Source organism: Prosopis cineraria, unplaced genomic scaffold (assembly GCF_029017545.1).
Source record: "Prosopis cineraria cultivar Desert tree isolate PC_DT_omini unplaced genomic scaffold, ASM2901754v1 PC5, whole genome shotgun sequence".
NCBI classification, from domain to species: Eukaryota; Viridiplantae; Streptophyta; class Magnoliopsida; order Fabales; family Fabaceae; genus Prosopis; species Prosopis cineraria.
The window spans coordinates 37,324,275-37,345,517 of record NW_026555336.1 but is presented as its reverse complement, the minus strand read 5'-3'; the positions used below and the strand labels follow the sequence as shown (position 1 = coordinate 37,345,517).

Here is a 21,243-nt window from a genome sequence, read left to right as displayed (position 1 = left end):
TACTTTGCTTTCTTTTTTTTTTTTAATAAAAATTTCTGGCGTCGTCTTTGAGTGCAGTTAAACTGAGTTGCCTAGCATCTGAAGCCACTTGTTATCCATTCATGCATGTTGCTCCAGTAATCTTAATGATCCGCCCCACAAAAGTTTTCTACGTAATCTTTGGTAAAGCTTGGATCATTGATTCGACTTGTTTTCTTCCACGTTTTGTTTCGTTTTTCGTTTTATTTGAGATTTTTGGTCCGCATGTTCACAATACGAAGCAAAACAAAGATAATAATAAATGACCCAAAACATTCCTATGACATCTGGTTCTAGTAAAATGATTTTTTTTTTGAAGGATTTTATGCCATGTCTTTGTCGGGAGAAAAATATTGGAAGTGTTGCAACATTAAGGAGGTTGTTTCGAATTTTCATTTTACCTTTTGCCAAACACCTACCATTAATCTATATGCTAAATACATGATAGATAATATAACTGCAATGAAAAATATTGCAAAAATAAGGAGTGCAAGTAACAGTCCCATTTGGAAGTCACCAACGGTATGTCAATTTTCTTCAGATCGATAAGGTCCATATGATTAAAAAAACACTTTGACATTGTAATCTTTTCTCTCGAATGCTCGTTAGTTTCTGTTCTGAACACTAAAATGCTTAGATATTTTAACGGAAAAAATTCATATACTTAAATACTTGTCATTAGTTAAATCAAGATACATGTGATTTTTATATTATTTAAACTATAATAAATTTTTGTTATTAATACTATCAACATCTTAAGATTTACATATTGATTTGATTGAATAAAAATATATTAAATATATAGAATTAAGTATATAAGTTTTGTCTTATTTTTATCTTCTCAAGACTATACACATAAGTGGATATAGGTGAGTTTTAGTAAGTCCATTGGACTGGTTGTGTACCCATGCGTCTTAATTAGGAAACCAAGTATGACTATGAAATAAGGTAATTATTGGTAGGATGAACATCTTAATCATTTTATTGTGTCAATGTATAATATGTTTTGATTTGTATATAGTACTATATATAAACGATAATTGGTATTGTTCACAAAATCACATCAAGCAACAATACTGTATGATATTAGGTATTTATTTTTATATTTTTTTAACCATCCATAGAATTATTGATGTACTTTTTAGAACTTCCAAATTCTGTCAGCAATGCATGGAGCAAATAATTTTTTTATCAAATTATTTCTAGTTAAAAGTCGGTAGTGTATGTGCATCGAAGTCATAGGAAATACAGAAGATTTGGTAGCTTGTATTAAAAACAAAAAACAAAAAGGCAGACTTGACCAGTGCAATGAATAAATTGATAAAATAAATTAGACTATTCATAAAAACTATTTAGAAATATATGATATGCAAATAATTGAGGGACAAAGGGGACTTTGATGTCCCTTTGTTTGGCATGCAAAATAAGCGATCAATTTCATCCTCTAAGGATCTTGCATAGAAATTCTTTACTTATTCTTCTAGTTAACTAAGTTGTTTTGATCAATGCAAATAATTTTAAGCATAAATCTCTGTGAAGGGACATGCTTCTTGCCCAGATTGGAAAACTGATCTATTTGTTGCTAATTATAATGCTTTTTTGCCAAACTTGGAATCTGTCTTGTGTTACTTGTTCTTGTAATCTGGTTGTAAGGGATGAGCTCTTTACGTTAGGATACTTGTCCCCCATTTTTTTTTTTTTGAAACAACCAATTTAATCACACATAACTTATACAATCAAGTGTCAAAACAAGATTTGAACCCTAAACTTTATGCTCACAAAAAGGTGGCGTTACTTGCAGGTTAAAACCCCTCCCCTCTTTTTGAAAATAACGTAATAGCAAATTAAAAAAAAAGATTTAAAGAATATTCTATAATCGAGAAAGGATAAAATTTATATACTTAATTTTATATACTTAATGTACTAATATCCAATCAAATCATGACCTGTGGATCTTAATATATTAGTTTAATCAATAATGGAGAATTTATTATAGAATAAATAATTTATAAAAAATTCACATGTAATGATATCATGATTTAATTATATACAAACACCTTAAATATATAATATTAAGTATATAAGTTTTCTCTATCAAGAAAATAAATAGCAATAGTCTTGGTCATTATATTAATATGTTATATTTGTTCCTTATTTTGATAACTTTTAAGCATAAATGAAATTTAATTACTATAATTATGACACTCATTGAGTGAGTGAATTTATACCACTTATCGAATACAAATACAAATTCAATCCATGGTCTCACCTTCAAAATCTTCAGCAAAATGCTTGTGATACATTTTAAATTCAAATGAGTAAATCGAACTGCACTGCAATCAACAAAATGACACTATTTTTGGCCAAAAATAAAAAATAAAATGAAAACATCGAAGGAGGGAAAATTGGGTTGATGAAGGTGGGTGGAAGCTTTTCCAGAGCTTGACTTGTTTGTGAAAGCCACAAATTTTCCAGATTGATTGAATTCCTTCAGAGACTTTGTAGGACCATCCATCTGTCTCCTGCAATTATTTCTTCCTTTTCCCTAAAGAGAATAAATTTGTTGATTTTTGTGGAGAGTGAACCAAACCCTAAAAGAAAAATTATGTCAGATTCAGTGAAGGGAACAAAGCCTTAATTTATGTTAATGCTTTCTTGTCAATAAATTTCACTATACATATATATATATATATGTGTGTGTGTGTGTGAACCTGGGATATGATGCACACTATATTTAATTCATATTTGATTCATCAATTAAAATTTCCCAAAACAAAAATATTTAAAAAAAAGTTGGTAAACTTGTATATCTCTCTAAAAGGGGGGGAAAATACAAAAGATTCACTTGCATGATCACACTTGCACCACCTTCATCCATTAATTTTCATAAATATTTATTCAGTGTGCGTGTGTATGGGGATGAAAAAAGTTGGAATAATTGAAATAAAAAAAGATTAAAAGAAGCTTTTACTACTTTTGAAGTCTTTAACGTGTGGGGTTGAATCAAGGAAATAGGCAAGAAAGGAATTTGGAAGAGAATATCATTGAGCTCATGTGCCTTGTATGATCCAATTAAATGTACTTTTGATTTATATTTGTTGAGGAATAAAATATTTTTGATTCAGATTTTATCCCTAGCGTTGTCTGAAAAGGTTTGTCCAACGGAAATTTCATGATAGAATTACTTGGCTAGCATTATAACAAAGGAAACACAAGTATGAAATTGACTTTAATGAGGACGATATATTGAATTTTATCTTAAAAATAATAATTAGTATTAAGTGGCGTTACATATATGCTTCGAATATTTTAAATGGCATTTGGGAGAAGGAATTAGAGTAATGAATGGGAGAAAATGAAATGGAGGCAAATATTCAACCAAGTGATTCCAAGTCTTAAAAAGAAGGCTTTATCAGAGAGACGAGAATGAGAGATGTAACCATCAAATCCACTTTAGACATAAACCGCGTAGTACCTTCCTTCCTGCTCTCATCTTTCACCTAATCGTCAAATTTCACTTTTTTCTCTTCTTATTTTATTTCCCGTCATAATTCTAAATATAAATAAATATAGCAAGAAATATGAATCACACCAACAAGAGCTCAATCTAACAGAAAAGTTTAGTTCCTTATAATATAGCAAACTAAATTTTGAATTTATTTAAAAAATGCTTAAATTTTGTATTCGACTGTACTTCCTTCGTTTTTATTTGTAGGAGAAAAAAAACTATATCATATAATTTAAAAAAATTGGTTAACTATATTAGTTGTGTCTGAAAATAAAACAAAATTAAACTAAAATACCTTTTATTAATTATGTTAATCAAGCTTTCATTAATTATTTCTTATGACTATAAATGATAAATGTTTATTGAAAAAATGTGATTTTGCTTATATAAAAAAAATTAAAAGTGATAGTTTATCTTTTAAATAACGGAGAGACTACCTCAATGGCAATTAGGTTCTCAATAATTTTTTTAAAAATAAATTATGAGTATTGATTTAAATAATGGCAAATAAGATATTAAATTATAAATGTAATTACAATTTGCAATTGAGATTCTCAATATACGTGAGGGTCTGCAATTCATTTTTTGGAAAATTTGGTCCATGACCTGTAATTAATTTCCTCTCTTGAAACTTTATTATCATTATTGTTATTAAGGCGAGGACGTTGAATGTTGACCAAAAAGGAGTTTCCAAAGAGTGAAGGGAAAGCAGAGAGAAACTTTACAGTGTTTGTGATCTATGCATGTTTGAATCGTTTTGGTGAAATGCATTAAATAGAGTGTCTGATGATAGCCTGCAAAATGATAGCGTTCAATAACAAAATAATTGTTCTAATCTGGTCCCCATCTCTCTATTCCCACAATAATTATACTCTTTCCCCATTCCTCTCGTTCTGTGGTTCAAATATCGCAACGTATTATCTCTGAATTTAATTCCACTCTCTCATCTTCTTCTATTCTCTTCCACTTTCAATCTTCTATATGTCTTTCCTTGTATTTTAAACGAAACCTCTGAAAAAAAAAAAGGAAATCGTGTGCTGATTTGAGTTGACGCCACAAGTTTCACATTAAATAAAATTAAGCTTACTGACTAGAATATAATAAAGTAAGAAGATTTATATATATATTTAAGTTTTGAGGTATTAAAATTAAGATATCGTGTTCTTTCGTTACTTTTAAATTCTGGTTTCTCATATTTTACAAGCAAACGTAACTTGTTATGGGAGTATTGATATTGATGATATATATTTACCATATTGAAAGTGAAAAAGAATGCCTAAGAGCAAAATCATTTAAAGGGGGTGTCGGTTAGGGAGTTAAAATGTTAAATCATGCCAAAGCCAACCCATCATCATCACTTTTAAAATTATTTTACAGAATAATTTAATCACGTGTCTCCCGCATCATAAAATGGAAAGTTAAAGTCCATCTTAATTAAGCATATAAATATGAGAAGCTTTAATAAATATAGAGATAATAATGTTGCTTTCTTTCATTTGCTTTTTTCTTGTTAATTATTTGGGGTCCTAGACCTGCTTTGCTTCACATAGAATCTTAAAATTGGATGACTTAACTTTTGTTATATATTCACAATCATCATCGCACACTTTAATTTGGATGAAATGTTATATAGGAGTATAAGGGGCATGCTTAATCAATTACCTATTTTTAGAACAGTTTTTGGTTTTGAAAACAAATAAAAAATTTGTTTGAAATATGGTTTTCAGCTGTTTTAAAAAAAATTAAAAAACCAGATATTCTTTTTTATATTTTGTTACTTTTTATTTCGTAAAACTAGAGAAAATGAGAAAAAATAATATTTTCATTAATAACAATTATGTTAATAAAATAAATAATTCTTTCACCCTTTATTTCACCGCTTTAAATATATTTTTTTAGAATAATGATTCAAATAGATCTTTATTTATTTTTTTTTTGTTTTCAAAACTTGTTTTAAAACAATAATCTACCAAATTATTTTAACAACATGAAAACAGAAGACAGAATAAACTAGCGCAATTTTTTTCCTCGATCAAATTAATGCACATGACAATTAGGGAAATGAAATCGAAGCACCAGCTAGTATAATTAATATAAAAGCCTGTATGATTATCATGTAATATTAAGATTCGTTTCTCGAGCCTGGGAAAACTGAGACGACGACCATGATTATTTTATCAGATAATACAAAACACTTGAAGAGAGACAAATTTTAGATGCTTCCACAAGGCACAGATCTCCAAATAATTAATGGGCGCGCGCATATATATATATATGGACGCAAGAAGAAAATATTCAAAATCCTAAAAAATTTTTTGTTCTCGATCGAGGAAAATGGTTGATGTTAATTGATTCTCGTTACTTACTATAAAAAAAATCATTAGTAATCCTGGCCATTAAGTGATTCAGTGTATAACTTGAAAAAAAAAATAAAGATGTCAGATTTTCTACGCTCTCTCCAGAAACATGGACATTAAAACCAGACACAACCAAGTTGCTAGTATTATTAATTGTTGTATGTTCTGTACGCTGTTTTCGATGCTGTCGGGAACCCTAGGTCGACGAAGAACTCAATAATTTAAACTATGCTGATGCAAAAACATCGCCCCAGAACGTATATTCAATTCCACGTTATACTCTGTGCGCCAGTAAATTAGACGGAGAAGTGTGAGATTTTGGACTCACTTGGTTTGACTCCAAAGTGTTATTGCTAAATTATTCGAATATCGATCCTCTTGACTGGAACTCCATTGCATTTGTTTCTTGAGACGTGTATTGCGATTGCATCAACTTGAACCATCCCGTCAAAACCAACTTGGCGGGTATATCTGAGTGAATATGATCAAGCCACTAAAAATCAGATAGATCATTGAAGCAATCAAGATACTAACTTAAAGGTTAATGATTATAATTAACAAAATATTTTATTAAATTAGTCAAGTCATCAGTTGAACATTTTGCTTCTTTAATTTAATTAGTCAGATAAACTCAGCTTTAGTGGATGGGATCAAAGTAATGAAAATTGGATCGGTTATCAAATTGAGATCAAAGCACTGATTTAAGATTAATGATAAAAGAAACATAGTTGAATCATGATCGTCAAATCAATTATAAACAAAGCATTGCATTGAAATGCAAACACTAACTAATTTAATAATTTATTAATTCAACTAGGTAAATTAACTCGATTTTTAATACTACCAATGGAACTACCAAACCCTACTAAACTTTTCCATCAAGTGCTGGCCAAGAGCTATGGTTAGTGATAAACCAATAGAATTGGTAGGAAGTGAAGAATGAGAAAGAGTCGGGTGAAGCAGTAGGCTAAGAGGCATGTGATGCTGAAATCTAGACCCCAACAAGCAATTAAAACAAGTATGATTATTGGAGAGAAATGAACAAGTCGTGAGATGGGAACTGACTTGGGCCTTGCACATACCTCTTAGTGGGTCCCATTATTTAATTTCTGTGCAGATAAAATTGATGTCATTTTCGCATGGAGGCTTGGTTAATTAATCTCTTTGTTAATCTCAAGGAAGAAGGTTTAAATGGGTTTGAGAGAAGTGTAAGTGTGTGTCCTCGATGTTCCAAAAAGTCTTCAATTATGGAAAGCTTGTTTGTGAATAATTATTCAAAGGAAGAAATTAAAGAAGGTCAAACTCACTGTTTTCAACATTTAGACAGCCTAAGAAGCTATCCCAAGTTGCGTAATTCCTATGCTAATTGATGACCCTTTGACCACCTTCACATCCTCTTGCCAATTTGATAACAGAGCTAGCCCCTAATTAACTAATCAATTCACTATTTTTCTATATATTACTCTTCTCTGTTCTGTTCATAGGATGGAGAGAGTATTTCTTAATCATTCAGTTTCAATTTATGTGTTACTTTTAAAAAAAAATCACATACACAAATAAAGATAATTAATCCTTCACATTCTTACTTTTTCAAAATAAAAAAAAAACTTTTTAAAATACTTTTTATTTAATACCCTATTTATGAATGAATATGAGAGAAATAGAGAGAATATATGAGAAGGATAATATTAATAAAGCATCATTAATGAAACTTTACTTTTGCCCAAATGTCTTATATTTTAAGACGTCAAAATCTTCCCAAAAGTTTTTCTTATAATTTGAGATGAAAAAAGTACTATTTATAGGGCACCTCAATAATTTTTGTGTGTATTCTTATCCTTTTACTTCTATTAACTGTTGAAAATAATGTTATTCAATCTTGAAGTATTTTATTTTTAAAATATGTATATTTAAAGAAGGGTAGGATTGAAAATTTATTAAACTTTTAGATAGAGTTAACGGAGTTTAATGTTTTTATTGATTTCAATGAAATATGTTGAAAATAAATTTATAAATAAAATTGGAAGGAGTATATAGGTAAAATATTCCCTTCGTTATCTATGTAAGACATACTTAAGAAGAATTTTGTATTCCATTTTATACACTCAAAGGCACTTAGTTGAAGTAAATTAGGGGAAGTTAAACTTTTAGAAAGTAATCAATGAAATTATTCTCTTTACTCAGTTCACAAAATCTTACATTTTTCAGGAAATTAAGCCTCACACTTCTCTTATAATTTAAATTATATTATATTACAATTTCTAGTATTTATTGTATATTTACAAACTTATCCTTAAAAATTATAAAATAAAATTCAGTAAAAAAAGGATATTTTTGTCCTGATCATTAAGAAATATCATGTTTATTTTAAAAAATAATTAGGTAAAAGCATTTACGAATTAATGAGAAGCGAATTTTATGGGAATTATACTTCATGAAAGGTTAGCTTCTCGAAGAGTTCATGAAAGGCAAACAATCATTTTCTTTAATTTGATTCAGTCCCTATTCATAAAAGGTGTACATGAAAAGATTAAAAAGTTTTAGAATATCAATTAATTATACCTTCATCCGTGTGAGTTGGTTAAAGATATGTACTTATAATAAGTAATAGAGAGAGGGACTACTAAAATTTTGCTGTAAATAACATTTAAATATTATCAGAACCACATGGAGAAATATTGAAGGAATAAAAACCTAAGGAAATGCGTGAAAAATCTTTTTTTTTCCAAAAAAAAAAGTTATGTCAAGCCCAAGAAAGATCGCATTACTCATAATTTATGAAATGTAGAAATTCTTATATTTTTTATATTTTGTATTGATTACTATTTACACCGCATGGCATGATCGGCGCCTGCTCAACGCTTTAATGACAAAATAATAAATATTTATTAAAATTATATTTCCTCCATTAAAAAATATAAGACATTTTTAATTAAATATTACTCCCAGTAAAGTAGTTACCTACTTTTTAACTAACTCTATCTTTTTATATTTATCCCTATTAAACACCATACAGTAAATATAAAATTATTATCAATATTTTAAAAAAAAGATAATAATTATACCTTGAAAGACTAACAATATTTTATATTTTTAAATATCTGACTCCTCAAAAAATATCTTACATTTTTGAACGGAGGGAGCATATTTTAATTTGCAAGTATATCTTTATATGGCATATAGGCCAAAGAAATAAAATTGAAAATATTTTTTTAAAAAAAAGATCTCAATCCAGTTTTAATAAACTGTACCATGCTGGTGTATGATATAAAAACCTGAAAAATCTAAAAGTGAGGTCAAATGAAATGGTTTGCAAGAAAACGTAACGAAGGTGGTGCATGAAGATTCTGGGGAGGATGTGTTAGTTGTAGTCTCAGTGTTGTGAAGCTCCCTAGTACTCTAAACAAGTAAAATAATATTTAATGAAAAGAGGTCTTCAAGCGCAGCATGAAGCTGCAGGCACAAAGCCCAAGCCTCCTTTGGGCTTTGCATGTGTGTGGCTGAGGAATGAGAACGATGACAATCGATTTATGAAGTTCGAAGTTGATGAGAGAGATTGGTGAGGGGACCAACCATGGCTTTAAGCTTTATACACAAAAAGAAAGAGCAACTCATGCAATGCTGTGACACCAGCAAAGGACATCTCAAGCATAAATGACACGAAACCTCTCTATCCTCGAAAACTTGAGATTTGTGAACCTCTAATGCAAGTTCCTCTTTTACATGTTTTTTTTTCTCCTAAATACATCCCAATTTTGGGATTTTTTTTTATTAGGCGCTGTACACACATTAAAATTTCCCCACAATTCACGATACTCTTCCTTTTTTGTTATATTTATTAAGAACGGACATCAGTCACCCAAAAACAAGAGGAGGGAACAAATTATGTGAAATGTAGGGGAAAAAAATAACGACACATGATAACTCAAAACTTTAAATATTGATTTAGATGGAGAAAATAAGAGTAAGAGAAAACTAATAGAAGAAATTTTCAAAAATAATGAGTACTTTTTTTAATCACATTAGAAATTTTTCCTCGTAGTTTTTCTTCTTCCATGTTCTTCTCCACATCTAAACCAAAGTAAAATTCAAATTTATAAGTTTTTTTTTTGTTATATATTAGTTATTAAAGTTAACTTTATTTTATGTAAAAAATTTTACATTAATGCATAATATTTGCATTAGAGATTGAAAATCTACAAAATAAAAGCGTAGAGGGTGCATGCGAAGGGAGGCAAAGAAGGGGAAAAAAAAAATACAAGAGTATAATTATAAGAAGTAGTGCTATCATTATAACTATACTCTCTCATGTCACTCTTCGCCCAGATTTATGATCATAGAGTTTTGGAAAAGCAAAGGATAATGCAAATCGATGCTGTCTCGTATCTATATATAGAGTTGCGGAAAAGGCATTTATATTTAAACCCTTTCATCGCAATATCAATAATCTTTAATTTCTTTCTTTCTAAATGCCCAATAAGTGATTCTACTTTTTTTTTTCCATGTAAAGGAATATATAAAAAAAAGGAAAAAAATATATCAAACATTTGTTGCTGTCAACTAAAATCTTTGGTTTCACCCTTTCTTCACTTTTCTGTCATCGTTGCTTTTTTGGCTCTTAGGATAAATTCTTGGGCATATGTACCTCTTTCTGCCCAGCTTCGATTCTCTAAATTTGTTACCCCAAAAGCTGTTCACTGTTCATTCATAGCTATTTAAGCAAAAGACCCGAACTTTCGTCTAATTCCTAAAGTTTAATTAACTTTGATATAAGAAAATTTTTAAAACTTTTAAACATTGACCTAAAAGAGGTGATATACATAATAAACACAATATTTTAGATGAAATTATAAAAAGATTAAATATAGAAACATAAAAAATGAGATGTATAAAATCCAAAGGTCTTTTATGTTAATTTGACTCTCCATGAAACTTTTGATTCTTTAACTTTATCTTAATTAGTGATTTGGTCTCTAAAATTTAATATTTATTAATTAAGTTTTTAAAATTTCATTACCATATATAATTAATTCTTATAGTCAAAGCAATGAAAAATGAACTATGATATTTTGGTCTACCTAATAATTAGGGATTGAATTAGCAATAGAATAAGCTTGTTGAAAAATTTACAACAGAATACATTTCGTCGCAAAGTTAAAATAAATTATCGTTATTTAGTGATAAAAAATGTCCATCACTATTCTATTACTAATTAGTGATAGAATGCAATTCCATCACAAATTTTATCATTAACGAATTAATGATGATGTTTTTATCAACAAAAATATTTCATTATTAATTGTGTTGCTAATTCATTTAATGATGAATTTTTCACTGATTAATGATAAAAAATTATGTCGCTAATTAGTTATTTTTTTGTAGTGAAATGGATCAAAAAAATTATTTATTTTTTGATAGAAATGAAGTAATTAAATTTTATGGTAAAAATGCACATTAGCTGGTTTTGTGCGTTTTCTTTTTATCTTTTATCTTTTTTTTTAACCAAAATGTCTAGTGTGTTTTATTGAAGAATATAAGTCGTGGGAATATAAAAAATTAGGTATTGTGCCTAAACATTCTTACATGCTCTTATGATTTATATTTATAATTTATTTTTAATATATTTTATTAAAATCAAGAAAAATGTTAAAATTTATTAGTTTTGTCTAAAAAATTTAATAATTTTTTAACTTTATTCTTATTAAATATATACATACACATACACTTTAATAATATATTTTTTCTCTCTAACATTTACTAAGTAATAAATAAAAAATTTATGATAAAAATTTAATAAAATAAATTATAAATAAAAAAATATTTTTTTTCTATCCTATAAATAGAGCTGAATTGAGTAAAACGTTTTCAAGAGCCCTCTTTAATTAGAAAAATTAAAAAAATTAAAAAAAATCTTTTTTCTTGTAGTAGACAAGACAATGAGCTGGTGATTAGTGTTGATTTTACCAATCACCCTCTACGTTGTATTTTCTTTAATTTCTTTGTTTTCAAATCTCAAAACATGACAGAAACTTTACATGTAATGCTTTCGTAACCATGACCAAATACTGAACAATTGAGTCTTACTTTCTTTGTTCTGTGACCAAATTTTGGAGTCTCACGCGTCATTAATCAAAAAGAAAGTGTAATTGCAATAGAACACAAAAAAGACAGATCAGATCTAAATCATGAATTGAATGAAATCTTTTAACTGTGTGCCAATTAACCCAAGTTTAAGGTCAAAAAGTGTAAATAACTTTCACTTGCTTTGGGAATCACGTTGGTGTGACTGACGCAATTAGAATAATAGTGACAATATATAGGAGCATATCAAGAAAGAACATTATGTCAAGCTCTAGTTAGGGCATTCAATAGGCTAGGCTTTAATGATCAAAATCAAATCAACAACCACGAGTCACTGTTAATTATGTTAATTATTTATTACCATTTTCCTTTCACTATTCACCAAATTATCAGATGTCCGAATGAAGCTCACCATAAATTAAAGAACAACGAATGTTTCCTTGCTCATAAAGTACAAAGCTTTCCTAACCTTGAAAAAAAATGATATGATATTTTTAGAAATATCGTATTTTTAAATTACAAAATGATAATTATCACATATAAACCAATTTTTTAATTATTTTACTCAGATACACAAAATTAAATTAATATTAATTATTTGACGATCTAAGATAATAAATAAATTTTAACACTATATTACTCTATACTTATTAATCTTCTTAAATGGAAAAGCTACATCTTCAATTTTATAAATGGAATACAAGGGCACTTCGTCAAAAAAAAAAAAAGAAAAAGAAAACTGTAATAGATCAATAAATGTAAATGATATCTATCATTCAGCTTGAATTAGTTCAATGTTAAGTTTTTGACTAAAGACGTTCTATAAATTAAATAGACATATGTATGTGTACATATGATCTAAATATGTACAAATAAACATAAAAATAAGCATACATCTTATATTAAAAAATATAACAATGAAAATTAAAAAAATCATTAAATTTAACCAGTGTGTGTCTTGTTAAAAGATGTTTTCGTTAAAAATTTAAATTGGATTAAAGGTGGTACAATTGTTTATTTTATGGGGTTTTAATCTATATTTTATACGTTATACACATTATGAGTGAAAAAATTAAAAAAATAAATAATCCAGAGGTGTGAAAAGGGGGGAAAAAGATTATGCATGGGGTCTTATTAATTTTGCTCATAATTAAATATCTTTAATTTCCCCTATTGTGTTTGTGAATTTCTGTAGCTGTGCTAAATTAATTAAGCATATATATGAATTACCTGAGTGTATATATATATATATATATATCATTGGTAAATTATTAGAAAAACACTAGAATGAAGAAAAATTCATAGTAGAATATGTTTCTTTTCACGTAAATTTTGTGAAATTTTTATAAATTTATCCTCTTTAAATATGGATCAAACTCCCAAGGAATTTTCCTAGGTATTTTTAAGCATCATCAACGGACTTTAATTACTTACCATGTTAAGACAGATTTTTAAAAACATTCCTTGATCTCATCAGGAGAATCGAAAACACATCATGAAAGTAAAATGTGCCTTTTGGACGTTGTCTCACCAAGCTGACTAGCTCATGAAGTGCTTTAATCTAAGAAGATTGAAGAAAAATATTCTTGAAATATTATTAATTATTATCTAGCTACTTTACAAAAATAATACATTCAAATTAAGGAATATAAAATTGAATTAGTATTAAAAGCTACTCCCTCCATTTTCATTTATAACAAAAACTATCACTTTTATTTTGTTTTTTTATATAAAAAATCACATTTTTCAATAGGCATTTATTGTAAACTTCTTAAATTATCTCTTATAATTTTATCATGTATAATTATAAGAAATAATTAATGAAGGCTTGATTAATACAATTAATAAAGAGTGTTGTAGTCTAAGTCTTTTATTTTAAAATATAATTAATATAGTCAACTGATTTTCTTAAATTGTGTGATATAGTATTTTTATCTTACAAATAGACATGGAAGGAGTATGTAAGATTCACTCAACTTTAATAGGTGAGGCAATAATAATAAAATAATCAATGTGGTATAATTAATTGCAACTAAGACATATTACCCGCTATGAGTAATTGCCACCATTGGAACACACATTTTCATTCATCATAGTCTTATGAATATGTGAATACATCCATGCATCTGACAAAACTTGGAAGTCACATTGATTGCATCAGGACCATCCAATATTTGAACCCTAACATTCGTACGTAACCATATAATTAATTTTTGATAGAGTTCCTCGACCCACCAATATTGGTGTTTCCATATCAATATTTTTTTTAATCTATTTTCATTACATTTTTAAAGCATGGATACATATGAGTCATTTTTAACCTTCAAAATCATTTTCATCTTCATGAATTTTGTCTGCGAAACACAAGTTTCTTCTATATTTTTAGAACATTTATAGATCTATCTCTCATAAAACAAAAATTAAATTATAACTTCCTTTAAATTTAGTTGAACTTCTTGCCCTTTTACAATTACAAGTATATAAAGAACGGAGGGGCAAATGTGACATTTCAGTGGGAGTGTATAGGCACCCACAAATATACCTTTGAAGTTATCTCGAGTGACGAAGGTGATTAGCAAAGAGGGGAAATGACAATGAGAACAAGAAGTGATGCCGATGGGTCCAAATATCAAAGTCTAAAATTATTCAAAGAATTAAGATAGGGGAGGGAATGAGGATGATATGATGTGATTTGCGGAGAGATTTAGGGTTTTAATTTCATGATGACCTCAATGAGTGGTTTCTAATAATTAGGTCCATAATTGCCCAAAAACAAGGTTTGGAAAAATGTGACCAATCATGCGATAGTAAATAAAAATCCCACAAATAATAATTGATATATATACCTGTTGTATTTGTATTGTTCTGTGGAAAAGGAAGGAGAGAGGGGGGGGGGGTGTGGGGGAGAGAGCGCCCTAGGTTTCAGTTAAAGAGAGAGAGAGAGAGAAACTCTGTACGTGTGTGTGTTAGAAAGTTATGAGTTTCAGAAGGACAAATGCACACGTTAAAGGTTATATGGCAAGTTTTCTTCTTCTTTTTTTCCTTTTGTTTTCTTAATAACATAAAGAAAAACACAGCTAAAAAGAGAGTATATTTGTGAGTGAGTGAGAGAGAGAGAGAGAGAGAGAAAAGGGGGGGAATAACAAAAGTTTCATGAATACTTATATAATATAATTTTACCTTTTCCTTTTCCCTATCGTCTCTTTGCCATTTCCTTTCCACATCCTTTATTACCCTACTCTCCGACGTCCACAAAACAAGCACCCCTCTCTCTCTCCCCCCCCCCATAGCCCCTCAAGTGTCATTGTCTCACATATACTTCACACAAAAGAAACAACCATTCACTTCATCCCCTTGTCATTTCTTCTTTCCCTCTGCGTCCTTCCCCTTCTCCTCTCAATTATCTCAAACACACCCGGCCCCTCTCTTCCCAATCCATTCATCTCACGCCCAGAAAATCTAAACCCTCTCTGCTTAACTCTCTCACACACACTGTGCTATCTATATATATCACAGAGAATTGCAGAAAAGATTGCTTGTTCTTGGAGAAGATAAAGCAAGCTAAGCTAGGTAGGTGGGAAATCACGGGGAGGCAAATAGATGGAGTTGTTTCCAGCACAGCCTGATTTGTCTTTGCAGATTAGTCCTCCCAACACCAAATCCACATCAGGATGGAGAAATAGTGGGACGCAAGATCAAGTTGATTTGGGGTTCTGGAAGAGAGCTCTGGAGACCAGAAGCTCATTGCTTTCCTCAATGCCTAAAACTGCCACTGCTGCTGACCTTTTTGACCTTTCACTTTCCAATAATTCCAACCCGGCCGCTACATTCACGCCTTCAGTTTCTTCCTCAGATGTCACTCACAACCACCGCTTCCAAAACGATCCGTTTCATCAGCACCACCACCACCCTCAGTACTTGACGCAGGAACTGGGATTTCTCAGACCCATCAGAGGAATCCCTGTGTACCAGAACCCTCATCATCCTCATCCTCATCCTCCTGCTCTTCCTTTCTCTCAAGTTCATCAGAATCCGGATGTTTCTATTTCAGCAGCAGTGAAAAACTCCACCGCCTGCACAAGCTCCGCCCCTTTTCCTTTTCATCATCATCATAGTCAAGGTTTGATGAGGTCGAGGTTTTTGTCTCATCGCTTCCCGACCAAGCGCAGCATGAGAGCTCCTAGGATGCGTTGGACTACCACCCTTCATGCTCGCTTTGTTCATGCCGTTGAGCTTTTGGGTGGCCACGAAAGTATCCTTCTTTTCCTTCTCCTTCTTACACCCGTGATTAATATCTCTTTCTTTATCTTCTTCTTCTTCTTCTACATATATTTATTATAGCTAATTAATCTTATAATTCCCCTTGGGCTTTTAGGGGCTACACCCAAATCCGTTCTCGAGCTAATGGATGTCAAGGATCTTACTTTAGCCCACGTTAAATCTCATTTACAGGTAGCTAATTCAACTCTTTTCCCATCGATCTGTGTTAATAATCTCAATTTTTCCTTAATTGCCTTCTTCATACTTACAGAGAGTGTCTCGTATTGTATCTTATCTCAGCTCTTCTTTTTTTATTATATCTGTGAGCTCTGTATCTGTATCTGCAAGCTCATAAACAGCTTTTTGCCTGGAAGATTGAACCCCCCATGTTCAAGAAAAAAATCAATACTCTCTCTCTCTGCACACTGAAGAGAGGGAGAGAGAGAGAGAGGTACTTATCGATTTCTGAAAACGAGCAAGACAAAGCCCCCAGAAATTTCAAAATGAGCCGCAGCCAAGCCAAGAGAAGTCAATTAATTCATATTTTCGTCCACTTCTTTAGAGTATAAAATTATACATAAACCAGATTTATGGAAAAGAAAAAAAAAATGATGAGAAAGGACAGAACACCATCATATCTCAATGATCTCCTCCTCAGATGGGTTCCCCTAACCATACCTTCTTAACCATGGTTAGTCACAAGGTTTCATGCATGTATATACGTATATTCATACACCAATACATTACCAGTGAGCAAAACCATAAATGCTTCTGCTTTACACCTGGTACTGATGCACTGTCTATCAATTTAAACCTTACAGTCACAGACTCCTTTTTCTTGTGTTTTTTTCCCCCTAATGGTGTTGCCACTTTTCTGTGAACTTCGGTCTCTGCTAATCATCCTCGAGTTGTTACGTCGTACAATTTGATAGCAGATTTTATGTCTCACATGCTGACATTGATGATCAATAAATTTCAACATTTTCCAGATGTATCGGACGGTGAAAACCACAGATAGAGCAGCAGCTTCTTCCACAGGTTAATTAGATCTTATATATGTTCTCATCAATTTGTCATTCAAATTAATGCTGCCCAACAATACTCTTTTCTTGTTGATTTCTGACTTCATTTTGTTGTTTGACCATGAAGGTCAATCAGACGGATATGATAATGGATCATCTGGGGATACTTCTGAAGAATTAATGTTCGACATGAACAATTTGGGAAGATCCGATCTATCTACCATGCAGGGAAGACAATGTGTTCATCAAGAAAAGGAATATCACGGCCTCTGGAGCAACTCTTCCAGGTATTAATGTTATTAAAAGCTATAATTAATACATAATTACTTCTCATCATTAGCTTCAATTGACAGTATGAAGAAGGAAATTAAACATTCAATTCCAGCCAACGGTGAGATGCATTTAGTGATCAAGTTGCATATAAAGTTCTCATAATGTTCCATACTATGTTCAGTCAGTCATGTTCAGAACTATGAATTCATGCATGTCTTTATTCTCTCTCTCCCCTCCCCCCCCCCCCTAAACACATAGCTTGATAGTAGATAGAAACATAGTTAGGCTCAAAAAATCACAAAAAGAAGAAATGATGATATCAGGTTTTGCTTTGTGCTGTCTGTGTTGAAAACTCCATGATGGGGTAATAATGAATAATCTGCAAGTAGCTAGTAGTGGGGGTGAAAAGGAAGTAAAAGAGAAAGAAACCCACTACAGATAGATCCTCATCATCATCTTACAAGACTCGGGAGTTTGGCATTTGCCAAAATCCACCTCAAAAATAGAGATATCTCTTTCCTTATGATTTTGTGGGGTTCAAACTTAACCTTATTTAAAATGGGACCCCCGAAAGCTTAGCGTCAAGGCTAAGCCCTTCTCACCCATTCTTGGAAAACTCTTGTTCCCAAAGCTCTATGCCCTTTCAAGTTTCAAGCTTCCCTGCATGTGCCCGTGTATGCATATATATATATATATATATATATTTATATAAATGGACAGTAAAAGATGGCTTTCTTTTATCAGTTTGCCTTTTCTTCTGCATGGCCTCTGAGTAATGGGAGATATTCTCTCATTTTTTGTAACAGAGAAGCTTGGCTGCATGGGAAGCCAAAGGAGATTGATTCTGTTGGAAACAACAATGTTAGTTCTCTTGAGGTATATATAATTATTCTCACTGATGGGTCACCTTTATTAATTTCCGAAGATGGAGTGTTTGTGGGCGAGTTTTATTTACTTTTAAGGCGACGTCTTTATCTGTGTTTGGAATTAGTATCATATAATAATAGAGCATACATGAAAGGGAAGTGAGCGAAAAAGGGAATACGTTTGATCTTTTTCCATCTAACCATGCACTACATTTTATTTTTTTTTATAGAGATGGGAAAAGGAAAAGGCTTTTCAAAAGCTGCTTTGTCCTTCCCATTTTTCAAATTTGTGGGGAGACATGTCTTTTTCACAGTTTTGGCTTGAAAGGAAAAAAAAAAAAACAAGAAGAAGAATTATGTGCTTTAAATCAACCAGTTTAATCTATTAACATTGACCGCATTAATTAATCTTGACCCCATAGAAACCCTAGCTACCACCTCCTCGTTACTCAATGATGGTGTAGATCATGAAGACATTCTTAAGGTGTTTACCGAAACTTCAGAAACTAAATAAATTATGTGTACCAGTGAGATTTTTTATCTCAAACCCTCATTTTGTTGAATTTTAACTGCTCATTAAACAAGGAACTGACAACTGAGACAACATGCATGCACTCGAATCATAGTTTTTTGAGCATTACTCTAAAATAATTGCAAGTAGCTATATGTAATGAGTGAGATGTAGTGGGGCGCGCGCGAGCACATATTGAACTTGGAAATTTAGGAGGATTTTTTTGTTTTTTTTAATAATGTCCAGTACTATTTTTAAATTATTTCTTATTTTTGTACCTTTTCTGTTGAATTTACAGAAGGAGAGAACATCAGATGGAAGCTCATCGTCAAACATTTCAGGATCAAGCCCTAAGAAGCCTAATTTGGATTTGGAGTTCACCTTGGGACAGCCAATATGAGATCTCTCCCTTCTTTGTTATTCTGATAGTATCAGTATTATTAATCGTTTCGAAGAAAGAATAATTAAATTTTTCTCTCAAAAAAGAGATATCTAGCAAGCTATATATCTATAGGGCTGGAATGAGAATCAGGTACCTGCTGAGAAACCCAGAGAAAAAGGAAGCTTAAAAGAATACGAAAGGGAAGGAAAAAATAGAAAAGGAAAGAAAAAGAAAAAGAAAAGAAAAGAAAAGCAAAAAGAGAGCTAAAGAAAGACAAGGAGACAAGAAAGACAGAAAGCAACAAAAGGAGAAGAGAGCATGAGAGAAGAGAATCCAAATCAACAAATATATTTTATGTTTATTGGTAAATATATGAAATCTAATTGGATTTGTATGTTGTTGTGCAATCTGCGAGAGAAAGAGACAGAAGCAAAAGAAAGAGGGAGCTTTACCTATACATCTCAAAGTATGAAGCAATATCCTTGATAATTGTAATAGCACTTTGCATTCATGAAATATTTTAATTTTTTTCGTATATTATAAATTTGAGAGGAGAGTTTGTTTTTATAGTTTTTATATTTAATCTTGAGTCGAAATCTTGTATATCTTCATAAATTTTTTTTTTTAAAATGTAACATAAACGGAAGTAAGTGTCAATGGAATCTATCATTTCGCTCAAATAAGAGTTTATAACCCTCCGAACATACATATTATATATTAAATTTTTTAATGTCTGCTGATGTCTTCTTATTAAAGACAGACTTATTTCAAATGCAATATGATACTTTCTCTGTTAAAAAATGTAAAGTATTTTTTGAGAAGTTGGATATCAAAAAATATAAAATATTTTTAGTCTTTTAAGATGTAATCATTGTTTTGTTTTCTAAAAGTGTCCCTATTGATAATGATTTTATATTTATTGTAGGGTATTTAATAAAGGTAAATATAAAAAGATATGGTTAGTTTGAAAGTAGGTAAACACTTTTTTGGGGATGAGATTCGGTTAAAAATGTTTTATATTTTCTAACGAAAAGAGTGTTAAATGTAAGCATGTTTTGTTAGAATATAAAAAAAGTTTTACATTTAAATATTAAAAAATAAATCATAAATATATAAGCTTGAAAAGTATTTAATTAAATGACTTAAACTATTTTAATAGAGTATATTATCTTTAAGTATGCTTAATATAAGAAATCTAACATATTTCTCAATGGAGATACAATCTTGATATGTCACGTTATAAAGGATTGGTTTCTTTCACTGTACAATCCTATGATGTAAGAAAATTGGTGTGATGGATCGATCCTAGACACAATCACATGCTAATTTACACTTTCGGAGGAAAGGAAATAGCTGAGAATAAGGACTTGGAATAAAGTCACGAATAGAATTGGAACATAGTCTAGAGATGATTGAAATATAAATGGGAAATGACATAAAATAAAGTGCAAGGAAAAAACAAAGAAATAAAAAAAAGGAATCTTATATTTATATATTATTCTTAAATTTTCTCATGCATGTACAGGGAATTTAATTTTCTGAGGAAATTACCGTCCCATACGAAAATCAATAGGTCTCCTTTTTGATATCTTTGCCTAAAATCGTTGTCCAAAGCATATATTCTTTCCACTTTCCTGTAAAGCATTTGCGTATCAAATTCAACCAATTGCTTCAATATATATGATTGTTGCCCACTGCAAGTCATCAGAGTGTATTCTTTTAGTTTGAAATGTGATAAAATTATGCATGTCATTTTGGATTTAAATTAATAGACAGTGACGACAATCAATCAACATGGGAAAAAACAAATATACTTCCAAGACACAACATACAAACATGTGAACCAAGCAATGCTACAGTGAAAATGTTAGAATTCAAGTACAATTTAAAAGATACTGATCCCTCTAATCCTATTCAAAGAGAACATAGAGAAATTTTTTTTTATCTTACTTATAAGTCATGTCT

At 30.4% G+C, this 21,243-nt stretch overlaps 1 protein-coding gene across 1 annotated transcript; it reads left to right on the top strand.

The window, feature by feature from the left end:
• Nucleotides 1–15,235: 15,235 nt before the first annotated feature.
• On the top strand, nucleotides 15,236–19,845 carry LOC129310551 (probable transcription factor KAN2). Its single transcript, XM_054952423.1, has 6 exons — nucleotides 15,236–16,216; nucleotides 16,340–16,416; nucleotides 17,214–17,262; nucleotides 17,374–17,533; nucleotides 18,326–18,395; nucleotides 19,195–19,845. Exons 1-6 carry the CDS (start codon nucleotides 15,565–15,567, stop codon nucleotides 19,294–19,296), a joined length of 1,110 nt encoding a protein of 369 aa, XP_054808398.1. The 5' UTR covers nucleotides 15,236–15,564; the 3' UTR covers nucleotides 19,297–19,845.
• Nucleotides 19,846–21,243: the final 1,398 nt, after the last annotated feature.

Excerpts from the sequence above, each read along its gene's own strand:
- LOC129310551 (XM_054952423.1), top strand. The coding sequence starts at position 15,565 with ATGGAGTTGTTTCCAGCACAGCCTGATTTGTCTTTGCAGATTAGTCCT. Across the intron at positions 16,217-16,339 it reads GCTTTTGGGTGGCCACGAAA|GGGCTACACCCAAATCCGTT; the intron begins GTATCCTTCTTT and ends TTGGGCTTTTAG. Across the intron at positions 16,417-17,213 it reads ACGTTAAATCTCATTTACAG|ATGTATCGGACGGTGAAAAC; the intron begins GTAGCTAATTCA and ends AACATTTTCCAG.